Below are 27,117 nucleotides of genomic sequence, written 5' to 3'. Positions count from 1 at the left end.
AAACTTCACATCTAGTCGATTTTCCTTGTTCGCAGGCTCGTCAAAAAAGGAAAACAGGCTAAGCATGTCACGTTTACACGTCATTTCAGAGTTTAAACATTTACTAGCAAACAAAACCGAAACAAAATTTATTTAGATTAATTTAGAATCCAAAAGGCTGCATTTACACTAGCTACACAATGTTTGAGTAGAGCACAAAATCGTTATTAAAATGAAATATAGCATATGTTCATTAACGTGGGTGTTGTGCTCCAATGGGAGTTCGACATATTGTGTCATGTCGAATCAGATCTAGTGTTTTATTTATTCGTAAAGCGCGTCTATTTTGGAAGAATACATCTTGTAGATAATTGGTCTTCTCAATTTCATCGTCGGCCCTACGAGAAAATAAAGACAACCAAGTCAGTCAATGCGAAAGAGATTCCATTTCTAAGCATTGGAAACTACCTACTGCTAAAGAGAAATGAAACCATTTCTCACCAACAGTTTAAAAGGAGACTTTACTTACCCAGCTCACCACCAGGTATGGAAAAATCTTTTTCTAAAATGCACCATTTCTGAACCTAAAAACAACATCGGAAATCATCGACAAAAGCAAGTTTGTGGCCCGTCTCGAGATGAAGATGGGAAAAAATTCCACGGCTAGCAAGAAAGCTCGTTACAGAAAAGGAAATTCAAAAAATCTATTTTGCAGGGACTTTGGAAGCGCTTGAAACTTGTGAATGTTCCACACAAAAAAGTGAAATCGGTTTGACATTAGTTATATCAATTCGGTGTGATTCTTTTAGCTGTATCATGTGAGATTGAAAGGTCTGTTCATTTATTTGAAAACATGGCATTCTCATATTATGAGCGTTCAAGAATGAAGCTAAATTTTTGGCTGTGCTTCCTATAAAGGACATCAATCCTAAAAAAGTGATGGGCGTTCGGACACCCACACATGCCTTCACAAAACCTAGTGGCGTCGCCAGCTTGATAGGAGAGGAGGATTTTATTCATATATTTGTATTTTTTTCATATAAGTTCTTTTGACATCAGTACTTTCTTAGGCATGAAAACATGAATATATGAATATTGTCCCATTCACTTATCGAGATGGCCATTGGCCACGCCACTGTCACACAACCCCGCTGTAATTTTTGTGTTCAGCGTGTTGCGCTTACTTATTAATAATGTATGTACCTTTTGCGCTCGTGAAACAGCCTGCTCGTTGTATCTATCGATGCCATTTTGGATTGCTTTCGTTAATTTGTCGTCCTCCATTTGCAGAAATTCTGAGACGGTGGTGATCTGAGCACCATTTTGTTCACACCAGACCTTGGCCGCACCGGCGAGCTCATCCTTTGGTTCGCCGCTATCCAAATCCATTTCACACTGCACCGTGGGGGAAAAAACAAAAAAAATTATTTGCTTGTTTACAGCAGTAAACAGCTAGCTGCAAACAACAGATTACAGTGACTGCTGAAGATTTATAATTGGCAGGGAGGGGGTGAGGGGGTAAGAAGATTGTTACATTCAAGTTCGACTTCGTTAGTTTCTATTGAAATCAATGCAGGGGCTTACTGCTATAGTTGAATTATAACATCATCAGCTTGTCTATGGCGCGAGAAAACTGCTGAAAAATTAAACGCAAATAACTTGAACCAAACAGCAGTGCCGAACCCCCACCCGGAGAAAATTAACAACTCTTCAAATATTCACCAGCACACCCCTCCTTCAGAAAAAAATCTGCCATAATTTTTCTACCTTTATGGTTATCAAGCATGACAAGAATTTCCTTTTATCCCCAATCAAAACGACATTGCTAATCACTGGAAGTTCCAATTTGATTTGAGCTTCGATGGGAATCGGAGCAATGTTTTCACCTCCCGCTGTGATGATTATCTCTACATTGAAAACAATTACGAAACATGTCAAAGCACCGCATACAGATTCTAGGTTTGATATGTTTGGAAGCGCGATAACGGGAGATTGGGTGCGAGTTATCAAAACGAGGCTCACGGCAATGCAATTTTCATATTAGAACGAACGGCGACGAGTTTTCCCGTTGAAAGTCCAAGAGTTTTTCATAAAGGAGTTTTTCACTGAAAATCATGAAAATTGAAGTTTCGAAGGACGAATGCCGAATGTAGTCGCCTAATAGTGTACACCTTCTCTTTGTAATGGTTGAATTATGATTCGTTCAATTTCTCAGAGTTAATATTTTGCCTTATATACGCACGTCTTGTTGACAAATGTTACAGTAATGAATCACATAACGCTAACACTAAAATCGACCTTTTGTCTTTGCCCGCAATTTTCAATCCCAACGAGTCTCGTTTTGATGACTCGCCCCCAATCTCCTCTTAATTCAATCAAAAACATATCGATCCGTATTTACCGAAACTGCGATTCTTGTTTAAGCCTGAAATTTTCACTTTATTCATAAAGTGAAATTCTCGTTTACCACAAAGGAAACTCTCGAGGCTAAAGTCCTATTTTGAAAACTGCAGTACTAACGAAATGGCCTTCATTCAAATCAACATTACCTTTGATTCTTCCTGTGATGAAATAAAATCCGTTCTAAAACCAAATACGACACAATTTTTATGGAAGCTAACTAACTACCCCCAAAAAGATTTTAAATTCAGATTTGAGCGCATATTGAGTGCATTTACGATTATTTAAATTAGCATTTGAACAGTGAAAATTAAGCAACTTTGTCAAGCAAAAACGAAGTGAAAAAAGTTCTTAACTTGGTCTAATCGTTCCAATTTTATCGCGAAAAAAGTTCCTAACTTGGTCTAATCGTTCCAATTTTATCGTGAAAAAGTTCCTAACTTGGCCTAATCGTTCCAATTTTATCGTAAAAAAAGTCCCTAATTTGGTCTAATCGTTCCAATTTTATCGTGAAAAACTTCCTAACTTGGTCTAATCGTTCCAATTTTATCGTCGTTTATAGTTGCCTTATGGACCTAATGGGTCTGGGTCCAGCCATTCTCTGACAACATCAAAGCTATTTGGTATATATACTTTGCATTAACGTGTCCCTTGCATGACGTCATAAATATTAGTCGTTCCAGACTTTTCTAACGACAGACAAGGTCCATTAAAAAAGCAATGTTGCCAAATTCAAACCACTATAAAAATGGGACGATTGGACCAAATTAAGAACTTTCAATGAGATGTCAGACATCACACCTAGATTTAATATCGCAAAAAAAAGTTTTCGCCTACAGGGGCACTATAATGAATTACTAAGCGACATTTCAATGGTTAATAAATTGCAATTACGATTGTAAAAGGAACTTAAACGTTAAACATAAAATGACAGCCAGCCTCGGGATCATGTTGTATCTGACCGTGAGATACGAAAAGCCAACTAGTTATGTATCCGGAGATTCGACATGCCATTGATTGTACGGAAAGATGCAAAATTGTAAAAACCCGGTGTCCAGGTAGGGATAGCTAATTAAAAAAATTCGAATTTCAGACCCTGATGAGTGTCCGTAAATTTCCACTCATCAGGTTGCTAATTACCAGAGAGGAAACAAACCTCGTCGCATTTTCCTATGTCCCCCGTGTGAAGATAACCATCTTCATCAAGCACTTCCTTCGTTTTCTCTTCGTTGTTCAAATAACCCATGAAAACATGGCGACCCAACGCGCAAATCTAAATCCACAAAAACAGAAGTCTTTCTCAAGTTGATCTATAAGAAATCTCGGTATAATTCACGAAACACAAGTTTGCACCGTACCTCTCCATTTCCATCTTCGTCCGGATCATCGATCTTACAATAAAATCCATTCACCAGAGACCCAACTGAGCCCGTAATATTTTTCCCTCGCTTTCCGACTGTCAAGGAACCGGCGCATTCGCTCATGCCATATGCTTCGAACAGGGGCATGTCGAGACTTTGAAAGTAACGTAGCGTCTCCATGGTGATAGGAGCTGCCCCCGAGGCCATAATTCGGCAGCGATCAAGACCTAGAGCGATTCGGACTTTCTTGAAGACCAAAGCGTTTGCTAAACCCCATGATAAAGGCAAAGAGCGTCTGCAAGAGAGCACGAAAGCACAACAAATAAATGTGAATCAACTTTATTCCAAAGCCATCATCAGAGAATATATATAATATATTAATCCAAACACGGTTTAATATGCACATGAAAAACATGTGACTTGGACGAGATTTGAACTCGCACCTTCGGGATACTAGTCCGCCGCTCTACCTGTTGAGTGTGGCGAGAATCTCTCGTCCATACGCAGTTTAAAAGAGATTTGACTCGTCTCCAATCCCTGTGGGCTTGGTTGCTCAACAGGTAGAGCGGCGGACTAGTATCCCGAATGTGCGAGTTCAGATCTCGTCCAAGTCACATGTTTTTCATGTGCAAATTAAACCGTGGGGATTAATATATTATAAATGTGAATCAACACGATAAAAATTTGAATAAGTAATATTCAACTTGTTATATCGAGATAAAGAAAATTTTACGATAAGCGAGTGACAAATGAACACAATAAAATATCGTGCACTTCAAAGTCCTGTAAGGAAACAGGACGGGAGCCAACCACGAGCAATATATTTTATCATGGTCAGCGGTGTTAGCCGACGCCGTTTGAGAGTTTCAATTTTGCGTATTTATACAGCACGACAAGTTCAACAAATTTTTCTTTCGAAATGGCGTTTAGAATATTTCGGTATTTCCAAAAATGACGAAACGAGAGTCGAGTGTTTGCTATGTACAAGAAAGGTAGCCACGCTTTGTCAAAAAAGTTTGATTCCCGCCAAATTTAATTCGCCATAATAATTTATCTCGATCCGCGAGTCTCCACGGACCTTGATATCTGGATGTTGAGAAATGTCGCTTTGTTCGTGTATGTTTTGACAGGAGAATACGTTACTGTTGGCTGTCACGTATATTAAGACACATATATAGGCAGGTTTGGTAATGCGATAAGCAACTATCAGTTTTGCCGATTGATGAGGGAGGGGGAGATAGTGGGTGAATACAGGCTCTTAAGAATCAATACCGACAGTCTGCTCTACCTAAATGTCTTCTCGCCATTAAAGGAAACCGACTGATGTTTAAACCCTCACAATGCAACGACTTTCTCAACATCATGTTTCTCATCAAAAGAACGAGTATCGTCTTTCTTCATAATCGATCTCATGGCGGTACATTTAATCGCATCCTTCATTTATTAAAAAACGTCCCACGGTCTTGCGGCAGCATTCGCGAATTTCAAACAAAACAAAAGGAAGCACGACAACAGATCAATATGAAAATGCTCACCCCTTTTCAAGATTCATGTGACCACGCAATCCAACACCTTTAGCCCAAGAAGATACTCGCTTCTTCATTCCGGTTGTACTGCGGCCAGCCTCCTGAAGTTTTGCCATGATTTTTTCCCACACTCTGACAGCATTGCAAAGAACAAGAACAAGCGCATTGGACAAGGACTTCATTTTAACGAAATTCTCGTGTATGTCTTACCTAGGGACTGCAAATAACACAGTGGGTCGAACTTCTTTGAGAGTTTCACCCAAACTTCCCTGTTAACACGAACGGATGTATTTTAGGTAGTGTAAAAACAGTTCTTGTTCACTATTGTTTATTCATCACTACCTACACTGACACACGTTATCTTAGTTTATATTTTAGGCAGTGTAAAAACAGTTCTTGTTCTCTGTTGTTCGTTCATCACTACCAACACTGACGCACGTTATCTTAGTTTATATTTTAGGCAGTGTAAAAACTGTTCATGTTCACTATTGTTCATTCATCACTACATAAACTGACACAATTTATCTTAGTTTATATTTTAGGTGGTGTAAAAACTTTTCTTGTTCACTATCGTTCATTCATCAGTACATAAACTGACACACGCTATCTTAGTTTACATTTTAGGTAGTCCAAAGACAGTTTTTGTTCTCTGTTTTTCGTTCATCACTAGCTACACTGACATACGTTATCTTAGTATATATTTTAAGTAGTGTAAAGACAGTTCTTGTTCTCGATTGTTCATTCATCACTACCTACACTGACAAACGTTATCTTAGTTTATATTTTAGATAGTGTAAAGACTGTTCTTGTTCTCTGTTGTTCATTCATCACTACCTACACTGACACACGTTATCTTAGTTTATATTTTAGGTAGTGTAAAGACTTTTCTTGTTCTCTGTTGTTCATTCATCACTACCTACACTGACACACGTTATCTTAGTTTATATTTTAGGTAGTGTAAAGACTGTTCTTGTTCTCTGTTGTTCATTCATCACTACCTACACTGACACACGTTATCTTAGTTTATATTTTAGGTAGTGTAAAGACTGTTCTTGTTCTCTGTTGTTCATTCATCACTACCTACACTGACACACGTTATCTTAGTTTATATTGTAGGTAATGCAAAGACTGTTCTCATTTTCACATCAAAACTCTGTTCATATTTTGTACACGATTTTATTTGTATTTTTACATACGATTGCATACCTTCAACGCGTCAGGTTTAGCAAACCAAACCGTTCCAGCATTGATAATACTCATATGAATGTCCAAAATCTAAAAACAATCAACTAAGTTTCCCTTTCCAAATACCCTTCAATATCCACACAAAACACAGTTTGTACCTGAGCGGCGATATGGCTCAAAGGAAGAAAACTTATGGCATGCTCGTTCTCATAACGTAAATTCACCCATTGAGAAGACATTCGACCGCTAAACACGAGCTGAAAGAATGAAAATTGGCAAAGTCAAATCGTGCAAACGGGAAAAAAATAAATTAGTCAAATTTGGCAACACAACATACGTTATCGTGCGACAGCATCACACCCTTAGGAGTTCCTGTTGTTCCAGACTGAAAGTAAAAGTGAAATACGAGTAAATAAAACAAAATTATCAATTCATCACAACCTACACATACATACGTTGTTATTCGCGTAGGTACGGTTATATGATCTAATTTTTTGAAAAGTCAGAAGCAGTGGCTTGATGGGAACTATTTCTTTTGGGGAGAAGGGGGGAGTTGCTTTACACTGCAAATAAGCCTAAAAATATAGCACTTATGGAGTCCCGACCCTTCGGAAAATTTTTATATTAACAAGCTCTAAAATGCCATTTCCTTAACTTTGGGGAGTGAAATAGTTTTCAAATGCGTTTTTCCAACACAAATTAAAATTTGACGTCCCAGATTCTTTTCAGTGCCGCACCTGCGATCACGTGACTTGTTCGAAGAACTATGAACTGAAAATGAAATACTTCATGTTTATCCCAATTATCTGGCTGACCCGATCGGGAAACCCACTTATATTAGACAATTATTAAGTAAATCGCAATGAATTCACATCGTCATCCGTGAGAAAAATTCTCCTTCTCTGTTTATTCATCGTAGCCAACACTCAAAAAAAATACGAGTGTGGGGTGTTTTTACCACCTGTCGTATACGGGGGCAATGAATTGAAAATAATTTCCCTTGATTTGACAAATTGATGAGCTGCTAGCGCATCGACCCTTTGAAGTAACCTATACCACCAACATGGCCGCTTTGACGTCACACGAAAACACGTCATACTTACAGTATAGACCAAGGTGCAACATTCGTTCGGCTTTAAAGCAGTGATCCTTGCATCCAATTCGGTGTCATCACATGCCTCTCCCAACTTCATAAAATCCTCCCACTGTGAAAATGGAAACGGAGACTTCCAGACATTATATCTTATTCGGCTGGTGACATAACTCTCTGCTACTTACCGTATACACATTAGGGTTTGATTTATCTTCGACTTCCCCAAGATATTGAATAACAGCTTTGAGATCCGGCAACTGATCCCAAATCTTAAACACGTACACCAAGAATATAGATACACCGTAGTGACGAGCTTAGACTCTCCCACCTGCTTCACGGAGTTATAAAGTTCAGAACAGGGGGCGGAGTGTTTAAGCTCATCCGATTGACTCTGGTAAAAAATCTTCATATATGGCCACACTGGCCATATGAGTCTCGTGCTGGGTGAACGACTACCGAGCTACATACGAGCCCGCGCGCATACGAGATAAAACTCGAAAATGAAGTCACATTCACTCGTTCTCACTTATCTGTACCTTGAGAATCTTGTCCAACTGAATCTTATTTTCCACGACGGCGATTCGCGTGCGCGAGTTTTCGAGTACGTATTTGCACGCCTCGGGAGAATTGGTTGTATAGACACCGGTGGCCAATCCCCTGCGAGAAAACGGTAACAGAACGAAATGCAATGTAACTACAGGGTCATACGGAAAGATAAGATTGGGAGAACCCTTAAAGGGCAGGTAAAACGAAAATTTTTTATTCGAATTTTATTCTCATCGAAGAGAGCTCGTGAAATGACAGTGGACTTTTGAAAACAGTTTTGTAATATAGTTTTTTATAATCAACATATTAATGTTTTCGCAAACGTAATGTCCGATTTACGCAATTAGTGACGTCATGTTGCAAAACGGATTGCGGCAAATTTACAAATCTTTAGTTTCATGACGACTTTTGGACGAAATGCTTAAGCAGAATTTTACACCATTAGCACTTCACAGCGACAGGATCTCGGTGTATTTGAAGTAACATATCAGCAGATATTCGTGATTATTCCACCTCACGTTATGCAAAATGGCGTGAGTGGTTGTGTACATAAAACTCATAGTAATCATCTCTAGTATATAAAATATCCTAATATAAAATATAGTAAGAGCATCAAAGTTGGCTGACTTGCACAAGTAGTACCAGTCTCCCCTTCGAATGACGAACATACCAGGTTTGAATTTTGCGTTTTCGCAGCAAAAATACAAGCGATCAAACGGAAAGAAAGACTTGCAAAGCATTCAAATCGCCTAAGACTAAGAACGTGGCACCGATAGAGAGTATGCAATTCGTTCTTCCGGCTTTTGTTTTCAATATTCACACCAGACGCGTTATCCAGTCTAACGTACATGTAGCGGTGAAAACGAACAAGTGTAAAATAGGCTTTACATCTTTACGTCAAGTGCAATTCGTATGTCTTACCGCGCAAAAATTGCACCAATATTGGAAATTATCCATTCGGGAGAGTTGAAGCCGATTATTGCTACACCACCAAATTCATTCAAACCAAGCTGAAAACATAAAGTGAAGCTTCATTAGTAGATAAAATCACAGACTAGAAAAGTCATACAGCTATGGAGGGAGGCTGACGTTGCAGGTGTATGTGTAAGCATGTAGGTAGAGTGGGGGATTGGTGAATTTCACGAGGGCAAAGGTGGAGGTGTGAGAAAAGGAGAAAATAAAAGTTGGCAAATGGAACAGCAAATGGTTGCCTGTCTTTGGGTGGAGAGAAGAGTTCTCCACCGCTCACAAAACGAGTCTCCCGAGATGCAATTCAGCTTCCTTATAATATTGGATCAGTAGTCACTAGAGACTCGAAGTGACTGATTTGAAACAAGCTACCGCTCGAAGTCAATTATGATCACGAGTTCAGTTTTTCTCAAAGTGAAAGTCACCCGTAAATATATAAAACATACGATGACGACAAAGTCTGCAAGATCAAACAAGGATTTTGCATCAGCCATTTTTGAATGAGAATGGTACCTAATCAGCGTACCTATAATACTTTAGCGTTACGAACCTAATATGTTCCCGTGAAAATAGAAACTCGTAGAAATCATACAATGCATTCATAGCCTTTAAGAACATGCTCCTGTCGTGACTCAAACTGGTCTAAATTTCCGACACGCTCGCCACTTGTGAAATCCGTTACAACATATTCATACACAGGCGGTCTAACGTCAAACCTAAACACTACTACGGTTGCGCCGGCAAAAACACACTTCACGTTCGTGCTACGATTTGACGAGTTGAAATGCACCTCAACTTTGGACGTTTAAACGCACGAAATCTATCACGTGACTATCACGCATTTTGCAGGTAAAGAAATGCATCAAACCAACGATGTTGACGGATATGGCAAGTTGTCGATTTTCATTGGATTGTAAAAGAGAGAACTGGCCATTAAAAAGAAATCAGTCGGATGCAACTGGCCCACATTCCCAATTAACGTTCTGGCGCATGCCCTGGCAATACCATACTGTAAACAGCCTATCAGCATCAATTTGTACAGCATACTTTCAGCTAGCTTGTAGACTAACTCGATAAAAATTGCCCCGTTGATCTTAAGCCTTGTTATTTCGCGTAATTGCATGCAAAGAAATTGGCAAATGAAATTTGTTTCAATTTATACAATAATACAACTACAGTATAATGGTCGGGGAGGCGCCAAGTATATGAGAAAGGCGGCGTGTCCATTTGACATTGAACTGCAACATACAGCAAGTTCAAAGATGTGAAATGGAGCAACCACGCGTTTAATTAATCCATTTGAATGCGCAAACAAATCATGTATCGTAATATGCCTAAACGTTACGCAATTTGATAAACAGCGAAAGCAGGAGGGAGATGTGGGTGTAACTACCTCAAACTACGAGTACAAAATACCTGAAGAGCAACGGAACAATGTCTAGAAAGGTATAACACAATTCTAAGGCTACACGACTAGTTAGATGATGCACGAAGTAAAATACCCAAACCATGGACTGGGGTGATAGGTGAAAATTCGTCTATTCCGCTGGTATATTCACAGAGCACGCTGTTCTCACGTGGAAATCAACACGGGTGGCATATAATAGGAACTAAAACCGCTCTTGCAGTCATAGGAATGTAGTTAACAATTCCCGCGGAAATAGTCCAAATACTTGCATAAAACGACAAAGAATCCTTGGCTACCGAGAACAATAGATCGAAGCACAAATTACCACAAATCAAATATGAAAATGTAACGAAATGATCAAGAATTAGCCACACTGCTCCTAAAGGAAGCATCGTGAAATGCTAGAAATTTGTTTTAAAAAAAGGACCTCCGGTGTTTGCTTGTGACTTCGCAATATAGGTTGAATCGTTATTGCAAAATAATTCCTTTCCAAACCAAACGCTTGCGCAATGTAACTTATTATTACCGAGTGGAATCGTTCGTTTGAAACACGAAAGGTCTGACAATTTAATAATGCGACCTAATGATCATTACTGCCGTCAACATTTATTGTTGAACTCGCCACTCAAGAGCTACGATAACGCGTTTCCTTTCATTAGTAGACTGAGCAAACAGAAATTATTGAACACTTATTATTCATCAGTAATAACATAAAAAGTCGATTTTGAAGTCACACAGTACTTCAGCTTTTCGAAACGTAATTACTAATTCAGAGTTAAGAAAGGGGAATGTGAGAGGTCACAATTATTATTTACCTTAATAAATCCCTTAGCTGCCGTTCTACATTCCTGCATGTACCGTTTGTACGTCCATTTTTCCCATTTTCCGTCGCGTTTCACCGCAAGCGCAAAAGCGATGCCCGACTTCTCGACAGTTCGCTTAAATAACTCGTGAACGGTTATCGGCTCGTCGCTGTCGTATTTCGTCGCCCCTATCCGTAGTTTCACCGCTCCGTTCGGTGAAACAGACCAGAAATTTTCAGCAGGAGCAAGCTTGCTGTCCATGTCTTCGGCGAGAGAATTTATTTTCTCATCGGATGCCGGCAACGATGTCGGAGCAGATGTTGTAGCAATGTCTTCGGACATCGTCTCGGGGAAATATTTTAATGAACAGCTTTCCGGTGCAATATACGGGCAAATGACTCTTTCATCTACTCATCAATCATAAGAGCACTCCCTGACGACGGCCCGTCCTTTCACACACCTACACGTCATGACGTCACTCTATAGTTGAGCTAAGTTCAGAAGCATAAAAAATTCAAACGAGAGAAGCACGTGTGCGCAGACGTGTGATTTCGATGTTAACTCGCGTGACTGTCCAGGCGGATACCCGTCTCACGTGATAGCGATGAAGGGAGAGAATGGGCGCCAGTGATGTGCAAAATGAACAGTGTTTACACAGTGCTTGAACAGTGTTTGACAACGCGTGTGAATATGGAAAGTGAATGATGGCGATGAATAAAAAAGAGAGAATGTGGACAGTGTAAAACTACTTTTGTGAATATGGGAATTGTGAAGTGTGAACAACAGTATTGATTACAAAATAACAACAATAAAACGCGTGCGCTGATTGGTCTATAGCTGAATTCGCATAAGCCTGTCAAAACCACGGTGCAAGTCGATCTGAGCGCAATCAATAGATCAATCAAAGAGAATTTGCAAATCAATCATGAACACATGCTAAAGGAAAAATTAAAAAACATCTGTCTTGAATTCATCTGTTTCGCATTATTGTTACTTTGTGCAAGAAATAAAAGATGTTTTTCGTGTTTGCACTGGCTTATGCAAACCTTGGAGACGTTTGTGAGAACTCTCCAGAAGGCGAAACCTCGGAGACGCTTGTACTCATCAGCTCTCGAGTTCTCCCAAAGGTCTCCTCAGTTTGCATAAGCCTGTGTAAACACGGTAAGCATCTTTAATTTCTTAAATGAACAAACAAAAATAGGGAAAAAACAACGTGACTATCAGTGTTAAAAATGATGCAATGAAAACAAAACTTGTTATTCGCACGTCCTCGAGTCAAATCACCCGACATAAAATTGTCTCAACCACGACAAATGCGACTTGAGAAGAGCGCATTGTCTTAAGCCTTGCACGGAAGTACCGTTCACCTTCTCCATCATTTCCTGAGAAATTTCCAAATCATTTCGAAGAAATGTGCTCGAACTACCCTTCGCTGCCTCTCGACGTGTATCCACTTTTTTAATACCTCGCGAGCGATCTTCTGAAGAACACGTTTGGCAACCAAGGTCGTTCAATAACCGAGTCAACAGCTCCCTGCAGATGTCAGCAGACCGACAGTCTTTGGATGGAAAGTGCGAGGAGGAAAATGCGATCAGGAATCTCCTTAAATTTAACATATTTTTAAGATGACAACCGACTCAATTTACGGATCCAATGTGATCTGACAACAAGAGAAGTCATACCTGTGATACCATAAAGTCTCGTAGAAAGGATAATATGTCGAAACTTCGAGTGTTAACGTCCATTCCTCCCGAAGATGATACAGCACTTTCATTTTCGAACTAGAATACGTTTTAAGAGCGGATTTGAGCAGTGCAACTTAACTTTGTCAAACAGACACAACAAGAATGTACTAAAAATTATCGGATAAAACCGGTTTGAACATGTGAACGTTGTCTACGCCACCAAAAGATGGAAGTAGGACAGGATCGACATCGGATCGCTTCTGATGAAGACACTCGACAGGAGTATAGACTTACAGTTTCAACATCAGGTCACTCTTGATGAAGACACTGTATTCGCGTATATAGGAACTCCAATTTCAACATAAGATGCCTTCTGACGAAGACAGCAGACAGGAGTTTATAAAACACTCCAGTTTCAACATCAGAAAACTTCTGATGAAGACACCAGACTGGGCTCTATAAAGGACTCCAGTTTCAACATCACATTACTTTTGATGAAGACACTAGACTGGGCTCTATAAAGGACTCCAGTTTCAACATCACATTATTCACCAGACTGATAAAGGACTCCAGTTTCAACATCACATTACATGAAGACTAGACTGGGCTCTATAATGGACTCCAGTTTCAACATCACATTACTTTTGATGAAGACACTAGACTGGGCTCTATAATGGACTCCAGTTTCAACATCACATTATTCCTGATGAAGACACTACACTAGGCTCTATAATGGACTCCAGTTTCAACATCACATTATTCCTGATGAAGACACTAGACTGGGCTCTATAATGGACTCCAGTGTCAACACTACATCACTCCTGATGAAGACATTAGACTTAGGCAGATAAAATCTTCAGCTTTTTTTCTATGCTGGAGCATACTAAACGTACGTTTTATCATCAGATCTCTGCTTATATAGACACCAGACAACAATATATGAAAGATTCCAGTTTCAACATCAGGTCACTCCTGATGACTCCAGTATCAACATAAAATCACTTTTGACAAAGACAGAAAGGCTAGCACATAATCACGTAATGGATTTGTTTATCGCACTCACCACGACTCGAGCAGCAATTTCAACACGTGCTGTCTATAGTGATAAACACAATTATCAGACACGTGACGCCATAGCCAATCCTTTGTCGAGATAAGTTCCGTTTCGAGCCAAGTCACATCGCCTTGCACGAAATATCCCGACAGCCAACATCGATGATCCCAAGAAACGTAGTTACAAGGATATCTTTCGGCGCATGCAAGCGTTAGCTCGAACTCTTTTTGAATGTCGACAGTTTTTAAATATTTCCACTGCAAATGTCCTCTTTTCAATAGCCAACGTCTACACTGATGATTGTAAACAGAACTGAGTGCGGTGCCTTGATTATAAACATTACTGCAATACGTTATTTAAGGGCCATTGAAAAATAGATTTCGTTCGCACCTCTCCTTGGGAAAACACAGAATACATGAGATTACAGTGTAGTCTGCAATCTGAAAAGTAAACAATACCATTTAGGAATTTACAGATAGAAAATCAATGCCATGTGAGAATGTTTGTTCAAATAGTTTTTGATTAAAATTTTTGCAGGGAATTTCTATTCTTTAAATTTGCCTTCGGGAAGTGTAATACTTTATCCAGGTCAAGTTCTGTCCTAATTTCTGTCTGTTTTCATCACGGACTAATGGCTAACCCACCTACCCCCATGATACAGTCCGCCACTTCCGCACGAATACTTTATCCAGGTCAAGTTCTGACCTAATTTCTGTCTGTTTTCATCAAGGACTAATGGCTAACCTGCCTACCCTACCCCCCCATCGTGGTACAGTCCGCCACTTCCGCACGAATACTTTATCCAGGTCAAGTTCTGTCCTAATTTCTGTCTGCTTTCATCACGGACTAATGGCTAACCCACCTACCCCCTCCCCCCTCATAGTGGTACAGTCCGCCACTTCCGCACGAAATCCATTTGTTGACGATAACTTGAACGTTTTACCCCGATAACGTTTAGAGAAGTTGGGAATGCATGATAAGAACAAGGAAACTTTATAGGAAGGGTAGGTTTGAACCACGGTCAAGACTTCGTAAAAGACGGTAGCTACGTACGTACTTCAAGAGCTAATGATAAGAAAATTGTGCTGTTTAGATTATATTTCCATTGAAAATGACTTTCAAAATGACAGTGTACGTACCTTTCAAATCAGTGCATTCATATCGCTTTTCATTCTCGAGATATTGAAGCATACGTAATGCCCGCTTTGCACAACTTGTGACGTCACATTGCATAATAAAATTTGAAGCAGCATTTATAATTGGTGCTATGGTTATGTCGACCGAGCAGGGTTTAAATCATTCTAAAGAGTTAATTGTATAAAAATTGCCCGATCATTTCGAGCAAAAGACGCCTTAAAAGTAAAGGATGTTAGAGATTTTGTGGCGACTCGTTATGCAAAATGACGTCACGAGTTGTGTAAATCGGACATTGCAAAAACTTCAATATCTCGAGAATGAAAACAGATATGCATAGGTATTTTAGAAAATACACCGTCACTTTAATAGTTCCGCTGAATGAAAATGTAATTGAAATAGCAACATTTTCGTGCCAAATGCACTTTTACGCAATCACACAGCATTAAATTAAAGATAAGTAACAGGCAGAAAACCATACAGAAGTGATCACATCACTGTATAAACAGACTATATGAACAGTTCATTTCTCTTCTGCAGTGGTTACTGAAGAAATTGCCTCTAAACTGGAAATGTTCCAACCAAGGCATCAAGTACAAACCTGTGTGTGAAGGTCTCGGCACTGCGTGGTTGTTTTGTGAGTACTAATTCGGTGAAGGCGAGTTCGTTTCTCCACAACTCTTCCGTTGCTTGTATCGAAACGTACAATTTCCTTAAAGTTTCAAAAAAAGGCAGACTCAACTTCCTGAAGTTGTTGGTCATCTTCAGAGAGGGAAGCTAAAACACGTGATGTAACATACGTAAACCCCGGGACTTGTGGGTCTTATAACTTCGCAAGGAGAAGGTGCGGGAAGAATTTTGCTTTATATTATTCGTTCATTTGTCGAGTAGATTATAGCATGTCGGCATTTTAAGTTTCGACTTCCCAACCACTTTCAACTTAAAATGATTGGCTTTTGAAAACTGATTTCAACATTCTCTTGTTAGAGTAAATGGTTTGAACCCGGGAGTATCGTTACATGTTTGTAGATGTAGATCGTCCAGGTTGGTATAGTCCTGAGAAGGACTGTTTTTGTTGTTGCTGACTGACGTTTCGACAACCTTAGCGGTAGTCATCTTTAGAGTCAAATGAGGAGCAAATGTCAGGTGTGACACCCACACATTTCCTGTACACACAATACAATGACGTAAGAACCAGATAACAAATACGGCTAACCTGACGTTTACTCCTCATTTGTCTCTGAAGATGACTACCGCTAAGGTTGTCGAAACGTCAGTCAACAACAACAAAAACAGTCCTTCTCAGGACTATACCAACGTAGAAGATCTACATCTACAAACATGTAATTGCCTTGTTAGTTAGGAAAGTTCACCTCTAAGATAAAAATATGTTTCTTAGATCGTTGTATGACGTCTATATCATCAGACCATCAGACCAGATCATAAGACCAATCGCAGGCAAGTAAAATTTGAAATAAAATTAGCGGTACATGTCTGTACAGTCCGATAACAAAATACACCTTCTTTCAGGAAAACAAACAAACAAACATACCGAATGTTCCACACAGTATAATCTTCAGAATGCAAAAGGAGACAAACGCGACTTAATGCCAACAAATGGACTCCTACATTAAAAAGCAAAAATCTTTGATTCCAAGCCATAGATATCAAAAGAGTGTTTTCACTCATTCTATAGGGATCAACATGGCAATGGAAAAAGCGGCCATATTGGTGTACCAAACAAAGAAACTTCATTAGAATTCTTTTAACAGATATACTGACATGACAGCTATGGCCTAAGGGGAAAACGCTCTATACTGATTTTATGATTCCATTTAACCAATATGGAAGCTAGCCATTTGAAATAATCATTTTCGGGTTGTTTCGCACTTCGTGAAAACCATGGTAAACATGATCGATTCCTTAGAGTATGCTTTGATTTTCAGTAAAGCAAATAACTATTTCTTTTTCTGAGGATTTTGTCTCAAAGGATGACTATGTATAATTTGTTTTACATGTTTGTAGATGTAGATTGTCCTGGTTCGTGCAGTCCTGAAGAGGTTTTTAGTGTAGACGTTGACCGAAAGTTTGTTTTACATGTTTGTAGATGTAGATTGTCCAAGTTCGTGCAGTCCTGAAGAGGTTTTTTATTGTTGACATTGACTGAAAGTTTGTTTTACATGTTTGTAGATGCAGATTGTCCAGGGTTGTGCAGTCCTGAAGAGTTTTTTTATTGTTGATGTTGACTGAAAGTTTGTTTTACATGTTTGTAGATGTAGATTGTCCAAGTTCGTGCAGTCCAGAAGAGGTTTTTATTGTTGACATTGACTGAAAGTTTGTTTTACATGTTTGTAGATGTAGATTGTCCAGGTTCGTGCAGTCCAGAAGAGGTTTTTTATTGTTGACATTGACTGAAAGTTTGTTTTACATGTTTGTAGATGTAGATTGTCCAAGTTCGTGCAGTCCAGAAGAGGTTTTTTATTGTTGACATTGACTGAAAGTTTGTTTTACATGTTTGTAAATGTAGATTGTCCAGGTTCGTGCAGCCCAGAAGAGGTTTTTTAGTGTTGACATTGACTGAAATTTTGACAACCTCAGCAATAGTCATCTTCATAGTTGACTCCATTAATCTGGAAGATCTACGTCCACAAGCATGTAATCCTCAGTTCGAACCATACCCTTCATCAAAATTATTCACCAATGCATAACAAAAGCTCAAGAATGGCTTGCATGCACAGTAGAAATTTTCAAGTAAATACTACAGACACAAAAGATATTTGAATAAAGCTTAAATGTACTTCCTAAATCACTATAAAAATCCAACATGTAAGATGTGAGGTCTTCTGCAAAGTTTTGCATGTAACCAAGGGCGAAAAATCCCGAACCTTTTTGTTTGAGCTCATCCCGATCCCTAGTAAGCATTTCTCTATCCGTAGCCTTTAGCTGCTCGTATGTGTACGAAAATAGTTCTTTAACACACCAAGAAAATACTCCAAGTCTGTTCGTCTCACGAATATATGGAAGACTTTTGCCTTCGACTGGTTTCACCGATGGAATTACGTCAAATTCTTCACTGATATGATAAATGAAACGCATTTTAGAACGGTTGAATTTCTGGAGGGATGCTGTGAACGCGAAGGCCAATTGTCAACCCAATTTCGTGTGGTTTGTATGTTTTACAGCCCCAATTGAGAAAAATAAAAATAAGCATGCACGTTTTGAAAATTCTTACATATCATTGCCCATCACGGTGAGGACTTCATGCACTTTTTCAAAATAAACTTGTCCATTTTGCTTAGATTTTTCTTCTTCTAAAGATAACTCGTCAACATCACAATTGTCGGCCATTTTGCTTTGTAGCCATCCGCGCGCTCCTGGCACTAGATTTTCAAAAAACGACGAGTGGAGGATTGCTTCTAGGATTCTGATTGAACCATCGATAATCCCATTTATTTGGTGGGGCATTGTCTTACGCCTATTCCTCACCACACCACCCAGAAAAACCTCTGGCTCCATCCCGTTAAAAAATTCGAAAATCCGTAACATAATTACATTACATATAAACTGTAATAATGACATCAACACTGTCTGGTGTTGTTATGGACAATGGTTACAAGTAGAGACAGATTTACGAGAGGGGTGTAGAGGTGTTCCCCCCGTCCAACATCAGATTTCAACTCCCTAAATGATTTTCTCGCCACTCTAGAAATAAATTCGACCCCTCCAATTTTTTAGCAAAACACATCGGTAGTACAGTTGAACTGTGTTTTTCAGGTCAAAACCTCCGATGGCTGCACTACTAGACCACCATTGTTCTAATCCCTTACATTGCCTTTCATATCAGTTCACCCCTTAAGTCCATGGTTACAAGGAGAAAGACTCTCACTGAATGAGATATATAAATATTATCAAATATTAATATCACAGCAAAGTTTCGAAAATCATGCTGTACGACGTTTACCAATGCAGTGCCTTGGTTTTCATCATATTACGGCCGTTTCGCTTCGAGACTGTCCCAAAGAAGTGTAAAAAACAGCAGTTGGCTTGGTGCGCGTCCTTTGAGTAACACCTTTCGCAGAACGACGATCGTCTTTGCCGGAATGACCAATATCCGCAGAAACAAGAGTTCCGGGGATATTTAATTTTTCACGCAATCTGTACAAAAATGAAAAAAGAAGTTAAAACCATTGCATAGTCGTTCGATGGCGAACTGGAGTCGGTACCTTGTTTTCAATTCGTCAATACAAGTGATGATTTCGTTACATTCGTACTCGCCAAACTCCTTAAAAGAGGCATATTATACGCATGTTAAAAGAGTTTTTGTTTTTGCAGCACTTTTCTTGTTGTAGATATTGTTATATCCTTTTCTAGATATTGTTATATCCTTTTGTTATATCCTTAGCTAGATAATGACTTTGAAATAAAGTCGAAATATCACTTTAAATCTTGTCTCTTGCTTTTATAACTCGAATCTTGAGTTTGCAAGATGATGTTTTTGGAGTGTGCTTTTTCTTTTATAGATATTGTTATATGTAGCTATATTGTCCCATATTATCTTAGATTGTATTTAAGTAAAGACTATTCTTGTTCTCTGTTGTTCATTCATAACTACCTACAATGACACATGTTATCTAAGTTTATATTTTAGTTAGTGTAAAGACTGTTTTTGTTCTCTGTTGTTCATTCATCACTACCTACATTGACACACGTTATCTAAGTTTATATTTTAGGTAGTGTAAAGACTGTTCTTGTTCTCTGTTGTTCATTCATCACTACCTACATTGACAAACGTTATCTTAGTTTATATTTTAGGTAGTGTAAAGACGGTTCTTGTGCTATGTTGTTCATTCATCACTACCTACACTGGCACACGTTATCTTAGTTTATATTTTAGGTAGTGTAAAGACTGTTCTTGTTCTCTGTTGTTCATTCATCACTACCTACACTGGCACACGTTATCTTAGTTTATATTTTAGGTAGTGTAAAGACTGTTCTTGTTCTCTGTTGTTCATTCATCACTACCTACACTGGCAGACGTTATCTTAGTTTATATTTTAGGTAGTGTAAAGACTGTTCTTGTTCTCTGTTGTTCATTCATCACTACCTACACTGGCAGACGTTATCTTAGTTTATATTTTAGGTAGTGTAAAGACTGTTCTTGTTCTCTGTTGTTCATTCATCACTACCTACACTGGCAGACGTTATCTTAGTTTATATTTTAGGTAGTGTAAAGACTATTCTTGTTGTCTGTTGTTCATTCATAACTACCTACAATGACACACGTTATCTTAGTTTATATTGTAGATAGTGTAAAGACAGTTCTCGTTCTCTGTTGTTCATTCATCACTACATACACTGACACACGTTATCTTAGTTTATATTGTAGATAGTGTAAAGACAGTTCTCGTCCTCTGTTGTTCATTCATCACTACATACACTGACACACGTTATCTTAGTTCATATTTTAGGCAGTGTAAAGAAAGTTCTTGTTCTTTGTTGTTCATTCATCACTACATACACTGACACACGTTATCTAAGTTCATATTTTAGGTAGTGTAAAGACAGTTCTCGTTCTCTATTGTTCATTCATCACTACATACACTGACACACGTTATCTTAGTTCATATTTTAGGTAGTGTAAAGAAAGTTCTCGTTCTCTGTTGTTCATTCATCACTACATACACTGACACATGTTATCTTAGTTTATATTTTAGGTAGTGTAAAGACAGTTCTTGTTCCCTGTTGTTCATTCATCACTACATACACTGACACACGTTATCTTAGTTCATATTTTAGGTAGTGTAAAGACAGTTCTCGTTCTCTGTTGTTCATTCATCACCAAACTGTATATTCTCGACTGTTTTACAAAGTCATCTTGCTTTATAATTTACTTCTTTAAATTGTTGGCCAGACATAGTTTTTGGTATAGGGTCGCCTGTTGCACACTCTTCACTACCTATAATGACTGACAAGCGCAACTTAAGTCGCAATCAAAAACGGAAATCAAATACATACAATTTTTCCATATCTTGCATGCTCATAAAGCTTTATGATTTTCTCGCAAAGATCTTTACAACCCGCTAATGGAGCACGAGGAGGTTTGAGCAGAGACATCAAATGCTCTTGAACTGTTTGATGACTTTTTCGACAGAATTCAACATCGACACTACACAACATGTCATCTAAATTGAAAGGTTACACATCTTTCGAACTGCATTGAAAGGGAAAACACGTCGGATTTAAAAAACATTTCGGTTACTCACCTAGACAAGTCACGGCATCAATCGCCTTGTAACGATGAATCAGTTTGTTCATGTAATGCACGGAATCTGCACCTGAGGATATCAGAGGATAATGAAGGGCAAGTCAATTCATTTCTACTCATCAAATATGACCTACAGCAGGTATGTATAGAAGGGGAGGTGTGCAGGAGGGGGTGCTGGAGGCTAAAGGGGGTGCAACATGCAGGAGGATGAAGTTGGGTGCAGAAGGATGAAGGGGGTGCAGGAGGGTGAAGGGAGGTGCAGGAGGGTGCTATCGACAAAATACTAATATACTAAGCAAATTGTGATTAGTGTTTAAGGGAGGACACTTCCGAAAGTAAAAAGTCTGAATGCTAAGTCAACATGCAGACATGGAATCTAATCTAAACTAGGGAAACACCACTCTGTCATCCTCACTCAAAAAAACCCTTGTGAATCTATCCCTGACAGGATACATTACGGTCTTCTTATTATGTTGAATTGAAAAACATGTATGATTTGCCTTCAAAATGTTTAGAGATGCATGGGGAATATAAGTGCAATCTCTTGACTTATCCACAGTGGCAAATCTGAACAGCAAAGAAACAAGCATTGCCCTTGCTTCTCTCAAATAGTTTTGTCTACCTCAATAGTTTCGCCAGCTAGCTGAGCTTAACCTTGATCAACTTCCATACATGGGATAGAATTTTAAACACTATATAACTTAAAACTTGAGCTCAAAATAAAATTCGGCAGTTGAAAACTAACCCGAGCTGCTCTGGAGCGGAGAGTTTTCACAACACAAATGCTGAACATTTTCTGCCAACATTCGTGGTTCAATTCGCATCCGTTTCACCCTTTGAATATTTGCATCTATGGAATTTGAAAGGCTCTGTCATGAAAGAAACAATATCAAAATTTAGTTCAAATCACTGAAACAGCTAAGTGAAATCAAGTCAACTGATAAGCCACATGAAATCACATTTCACACGCTGGAGTATTTGAAGATGGGGGGGGGGGTTGCAGGCATCTGGAAAAAAATTGCAGTTGACCCTGAACGATCTAAAGTTGCAAAGCAAACTAGCTGCACTAATACATTACTCTTATTCATTTAAATACAACTTCTCAAGAATTTATGTCCAGTAAATATTGCAAAATGTCACAAGTGAAATTTGAATTTCGTATTTTCTTAAGTGTGCATAAGTTCTCTTGACCATATTATGGCACATGCAGGTGGTGCGATTTTCTATGATATCACCTTGGGAACAGTAAATGAAATCACCTTGGGAGCACCAGCACCGGTTGGTGTATGCGAACCGCTTTTGGAGAGCAATCGGATTCTCAGCAACTGCCTTTTCACCAGTATAACCAAAAGAATGAAAAGCTATGAACAACAAAGTCACATTGTACTATGTAGTATAAATACTGTTTATCGATTTGGTATTGATATTTCTTTGTCGATATTGACTTGGATGCTACAATTTATTTTCAACAGTTTAACATTTTTGTTGTAGGTGATCTGATGTTTAAACACAAATTCTTGTCAAGGATGCCAGAATGTCAATAATTGTGGTAGTCCATACATCCATATGTGCATGTTTTGCTTGATTTACTCTCTTTTGAAATCAATTTTTTTTAACAAGCTGTGGCTACAAATATATGAATATTTCCATACACACACACTCCCCCCCAATTATAGACATTAAAGCATCCCTGGTTCTAGTAAACCGCAGTTTCTTCAACCTTCAGGAATCATCTTATGCTAAAACTAGACACATTAATTACTACAGTCCAGAGTCTTCATCTGGAGTGAGCTGACATTAAATTTTGAATCCTTATTACTCCAGTTTAGTGTCTTCATGAGAAGTGATCTAATGCTAAAACTTGAATTCTTATATACTCCAGTCAGGACCAGTCTAGTGACTTTATAAGAAATGATCTAATGCAAAAACTTGAATCCTCATATAAGTCAAGCGTCTTCATCACGATCATCAAATGTTAACATTTTTAGATTCAACCGTTGCATCATGCAGTACCAAGTCCCACATGCTGCCTATCTTACCAATACGCAACACACGATGATAATAACCAAGGTAGGTCCGCCAACGCTCTTCAAAATACTTTTGTCATGCTTTTCAAACGCATCGTCTCCGCTTACAAATTGGGTCGCGATGTTAATGCAATAAAGTACGAAAAAGTTCATCAACATTGTAAAAATAACAAAAGCTATCTGTCCAATATCAGCACACATTCCATTCTTCTAAGGAGGACATTAATTTCCATCGCAAATGTCGACAATCTTGATAAATTCCCCACTCATAAATTGACTAGTTGACAAACTCGACAATGTGAACTCCACAGACTCAACATTCTCCTCATTCTCTGGGCCGTGTTACGACTGGGAAACTGAAAACAAGTTTCTTTTCAATCCCGGGATGCACTTGGATGCTTTAGATGCTCCGCGGAGATTTACCAATATTGATTGCTCTGCAGAAAACTTAACAATTTCTTATTCCATACCCCAAGAAGGAAAAGCGAGGAAGAAAAAGAATTATGCAAGCATTTAAAAACAGGAAAACATCAGTAAATAATTATGCAGTATGCAAAATAAATATTTTAAATAACGACCTTATTTTGTGGCTCTTTGTAAATTGTTTCCAATCCTGGATGGACAAACAATTAACAAAACGAGCAAAATATATGTCACCAAGGACAAGCGATATCCTCCTTTTTAGACATTAAAATATCCAATGAAGTTTTGGCATTCATTTAATTCCAATGCCGATTTTTTTCTAATCGTTTCGTATCCAAGTCTCCGATAGTTTTTTTTTTCATTTCTTAGACATGACAAAAAAACTAAAACCATATGTGTTAAGATATGCTCTCATATTCTTCCTGTAATTCGTAAATCATTAAGTCAAGTGTAACTAACTAAATGATTACTATAGTTCCAAATAGCTTTCCGTTGATTGTAAATTAACCATATATAGTAAAGAAACAAATATATCGATACGTAATATCTTGTATAAATAGAAGTAGTTTAACCATTGTAAGATAGATCGTAGACCATAGACATTGACGTTGAACATTAAATGTGATCGTAATAGTTATCTGTGATATCTCTATTTGTTGGTGTAAGTCAATACATACTAAAGAAGGTAGATGGCTACATCACAAAACCTAACAATATGAAATTTATTAATTGTTTTCAATAAATTCTCCATAGAAGTTATATTTTCCTGATTAATATTTGCAGTGACACATGCGCATCTACGATCATCTAGCGATCGAAGAAAAGTAAAATGTAGATTATAGCTTATGCGTTAGCAAACCTTCTCGTTGCAGGTGCTAAGATACAGTGAATTATAAATTCATCAACTGGAATAAACTCGCTGGAGCTTAAATTCTCAAACCTCCACAGACAGTAAAATTAACTCGTCGTCAACTTTTTGCAAATGCCCCAAAAATTAGTTATTGAATTGCTTGCAACCTGCACTTTGCCGAAGCACTGATTCTCAGGAACTCATTATTTTTTAACAGAACTTTTTTAATCATTAACACTGGCAGAAAATATTTTTTGAATAAATATTCAATGCATTGGAAGTAATGTAAGGTCACATGTTTTAACTTAAAACAGGCGTTTTACGAAAAAAGCAATGCACAATAATGTCTGGTATTATATATAGTAACTCAATTGGTAGTTTTCAGAGTTTTGTTGGACAGGACATAACTAAACAGTTAACTTCAGCAGTTAGCTGTTTCAAAAATATCTATAGCTGAAGAACTCTCACCTGCCCTATAATAGCTTTTCTGTCTTCTGCATAATTGCAATCGTTTTCCTTCTCCTTTCTTTGTTACGTAAAGTGAGAGCTTTTTACAGGTACTTATAACATTGAAAAGAACCTGTCGACATTGCAATTCAATAGCGCATCATTTCTCCACAGTTTTGGAAAAGGCAAAGCAGAAAGACAAAATGACGGTTTCTGCATTCTGCAAAGCCATTCGGCTCTGCTGTTTGGAAATACTTTTTCACATGATCCTCATTATGCAATCAAACGGATGGCAGGTCAAAACAAAAACATGCGACCAGGTTTACTATACAGAAAGCTCAGGTAGGAAACGGATTATTTTCTCACATTCTAAGTCAAACTGTGGGTAAAAATTTAATTGAATGAGGTTCACCGTCAAGACATAAATGTCACTTTGTGCAGGAGTTTGCTTGAATAGATTATATGAAAGATATCAGCTGTTGAATAAATCCACCGGCCAACTCTTTTATCCATGCATTTTCAGATAATGATCTTATTTTTCCTTGCCAAAGAAATGAAAGTATGTTCTCAGCTCCTCTCTCAACGTAATTATTTTAGTTGACAGTAACACTTTTCCTATATAGAACCGCTGGAATCGTTGAATATAAACATAACGAAGCAAGTTTGGGTACGTTCGGTCATCGAGTGTGCGCAACTTTGCCAAACCGATGATCTCTGTCAGGTTTTCCTACACAGCATAAGGGAAGAAAACGAAAACTGTCGGCTGCTAAACAGAGTACCCGACAGAGGAATGGGATTGATTGAGAAGGTTGCCGGAAAGAAGTGGAGTCTGTACATTTCATTGGAGGTAAAGCTTTCGAGAATTGCGCCGTTACAAAAAAATGCTATTATACATTTGACTCACTAACGTCAAAGACCACTGGATGAAAAAAAGAAATTTTGTAGCGTAAGAACAAAGTGAAACATCATTAATATGCTAATCAGAAAACAACAGACTATTCTCATACATAAGGTCATAAAACCTCCATTACAGTTTAATTAGGACGATAAAAAAATTATATTTCGCGCTTTACAATGACAAACTTCTTTCTCGCTCAAGGCAAGATGTGAAATGGATAAAGCGTGTGATGGTCAAGGTCAATGCATGACGGATTGCAACGAGCCAGATGTTGTCAAATGTGGTTGTTATGAAAACTATTACGGCAAAAGTTGCGAGAAATATTGTAAGAATTTCAAATATTCCAATAAGACGTTTTAAGGGAGAAAAGTTATTCTTGTGACACCAACTCAAATTACGAAGAAAAAATTGGTCACTGCATCCTCGGAGAATGACGTGAATTCGATATCGTCACGTCTTTTTCCACAATCCTGCGCCTGATCCCATCTAGTTCATTTATTTCATATGTGCAACTTTCACTTCCAAGTACATTAATAAAGAAAATTAAGTACATTGATTTCTTTTGGACAATTTCACTATGGCATAAAAATAAAGACATCAAGTACATTGAATTCTTATGTACCATCCTTACTATGACATAAGTATAAGAAGATCAAGTTAGTTGATTTCTTATTCACCATTCTCATTATGACATAAGAAAAAAGAGATCTAGCAGATCGATTTCTTAGCAAAACACTAAAACAATTTCTATTACAGACGACTACGATCTGAACTTTCCCAACACCTCTGCATACACACAGATCGATGTGGGACACATAAACAAAACCCTAAATGAGTTTACCATAACAGTCTGGGTGCTATTTAACGTTGGCTATGAAAGTTATCCACTGATCTCGTACAAGACAAAAAATTCGTCACAAAACATCGCGATGCATTTCGACGTGGATGGCAGCGGTGGATCAACGATAGCAACCTTAACTGCTAAGGCATTTAACATATCTGTGAGGTAGGTTGGACTGTCACAAATCTTCCTCAAACAAATTCGGCTCCAATCAATCCACATA

General features: G+C 38.3%; 3 protein-coding genes across 4 annotated transcripts; all 3 read right to left on the bottom strand.

Annotated features, from left to right (window-relative positions):
- Positions 1 to 83: 83 nt before the first annotated feature.
- On the bottom strand, positions 84 to 11,732 carry LOC124450677 (long-chain-fatty-acid--CoA ligase ACSBG2-like). The gene is made up of 17 exons (XM_047001314.1): positions 11,283 to 11,732; positions 9,012 to 9,100; positions 8,081 to 8,201; positions 7,730 to 7,813; positions 7,555 to 7,656; positions 6,789 to 6,836; positions 6,610 to 6,708; positions 6,473 to 6,541; positions 5,477 to 5,535; positions 5,276 to 5,398; positions 3,738 to 4,035; positions 3,536 to 3,652; positions 2,529 to 2,562; positions 1,747 to 1,886; positions 1,183 to 1,374; positions 509 to 563; positions 84 to 377 (listed from the first exon to the last, which is right to left on the bottom strand). The coding sequence occupies exons 1-17, from the start codon at positions 11,610 to 11,612 to the stop codon at positions 304 to 306; spliced, it is 2,034 nt and encodes a 677-aa protein (XP_046857270.1). The 5' UTR covers positions 11,613 to 11,732; the 3' UTR covers positions 84 to 303.
- A 756-nt stretch (positions 11,733 to 12,488) lies between these two features.
- LOC124454527 (protein prenyltransferase alpha subunit repeat-containing protein 1-B-like) lies at positions 12,489 to 18,722 on the bottom strand. Its single transcript, XM_047005321.1, has 7 exons — positions 18,376 to 18,722; positions 18,029 to 18,216; positions 16,696 to 16,768; positions 15,745 to 15,855; positions 14,019 to 14,297; positions 12,953 to 13,051; positions 12,489 to 12,872 (listed from the first exon to the last, which is right to left on the bottom strand). The coding sequence occupies exons 1-7, from the start codon at positions 18,720 to 18,722 to the stop codon at positions 12,551 to 12,553; spliced, it is 1,419 nt and encodes a 472-aa protein (XP_046861277.1). The 3' UTR covers positions 12,489 to 12,550.
- On the bottom strand, positions 18,692 to 23,778 carry LOC124454539 (protein C1orf43 homolog). Of its 2 annotated transcripts, none has more exons than XM_047005331.1 (7): positions 23,448 to 23,778; positions 22,668 to 22,769; positions 22,158 to 22,277; positions 21,407 to 21,485; positions 21,159 to 21,325; positions 19,367 to 19,425; positions 18,692 to 19,298 (listed from the first exon to the last, which is right to left on the bottom strand). In XM_047005331.1, the coding sequence occupies exons 1-7, from the start codon at positions 23,634 to 23,636 to the stop codon at positions 19,127 to 19,129; spliced, it is 888 nt and encodes a 295-aa protein (XP_046861287.1). In that variant the 5' UTR covers positions 23,637 to 23,778; the 3' UTR covers positions 18,692 to 19,126. The 2 variants fall into 2 exon arrangements, with proteins under 2 accessions (XP_046861287.1, XP_046861289.1); XM_047005333.1 differs by having other exon boundaries at positions 21,407 to 21,478; positions 22,154 to 22,277; positions 23,448 to 23,777.
- Between the last annotated feature and the right edge of the window lie 3,339 nt (positions 23,779 to 27,117).

Source organism: Xenia sp. Carnegie-2017, unplaced genomic scaffold (assembly GCF_021976095.1).
Source record: "Xenia sp. Carnegie-2017 unplaced genomic scaffold, XeniaSp_v1 HiC_scaffold_13, whole genome shotgun sequence".
NCBI classification, from domain to species: Eukaryota; Metazoa; Cnidaria; class Anthozoa; order Malacalcyonacea; family Xeniidae; genus Xenia; species Xenia sp. Carnegie-2017.
Note: the sequence above shows the minus strand (reverse complement) of the source record. Positions and strands in the feature narration are given on the sequence as shown.

Bases quoted from the DNA above. Each gene is read 5' to 3' on its own strand.
- LOC124454539 (XM_047005331.1), bottom strand. From the start codon at position 23,636: ATGTGTGCTGATATTGGACAGATAGCTTTTGTTATTTTTACAATGTTG. The intron at 22,278-22,667 runs GTGATTTCATTT...CTTTCATGACAG, and splicing joins CCGGTGCTGGTGCTCCCAAG to AGCCTTTCAAATTCCATAGA. The intron at 19,426-21,158 runs GTATGTATTTGA...GCCTCTTTTAAG, and splicing joins ATGCAAGATATGGAAAAATT to GAGTTTGGCGAGTACGAATG.
- LOC124450677 (XM_047001314.1), bottom strand. From the start codon at position 11,612: ATGTCCGAAGACATTGCTACAACATCTGCTCCGACATCGTTGCCGGCA. The intron at 9,101-11,282 runs GTAAATAATAAT...TTATGTTTTCAG, and splicing joins CAGCTAAGGGATTTATTAAG to CTTGGTTTGAATGAATTTGG. The intron at 7,814-8,080 runs GTACAGATAAGT...TACGTGTTTAAG, and splicing joins AGTTGGACAAGATTCTCAAG to ATTTGGGATCAGTTGCCGGA.
- LOC124454527 (XM_047005321.1), bottom strand. From the start codon at position 18,722: ATGTCATTATTACAGTTTATATGTAATGTAATTATGTTACGGATTTTC. The intron at 16,769-18,028 runs GTTCGGGATTTT...TTTTTAATGTAG, and splicing joins GGATGAGCTCAAACAAAAAG to GAGTCCATTTGTTGGCATTA. The intron at 13,052-14,018 runs GTGAGTGCGATA...AACGTATTCTAG, and splicing joins AAATTGCTGCTCGAGTCGTG to TTCGAAAATGAAAGTGCTGT.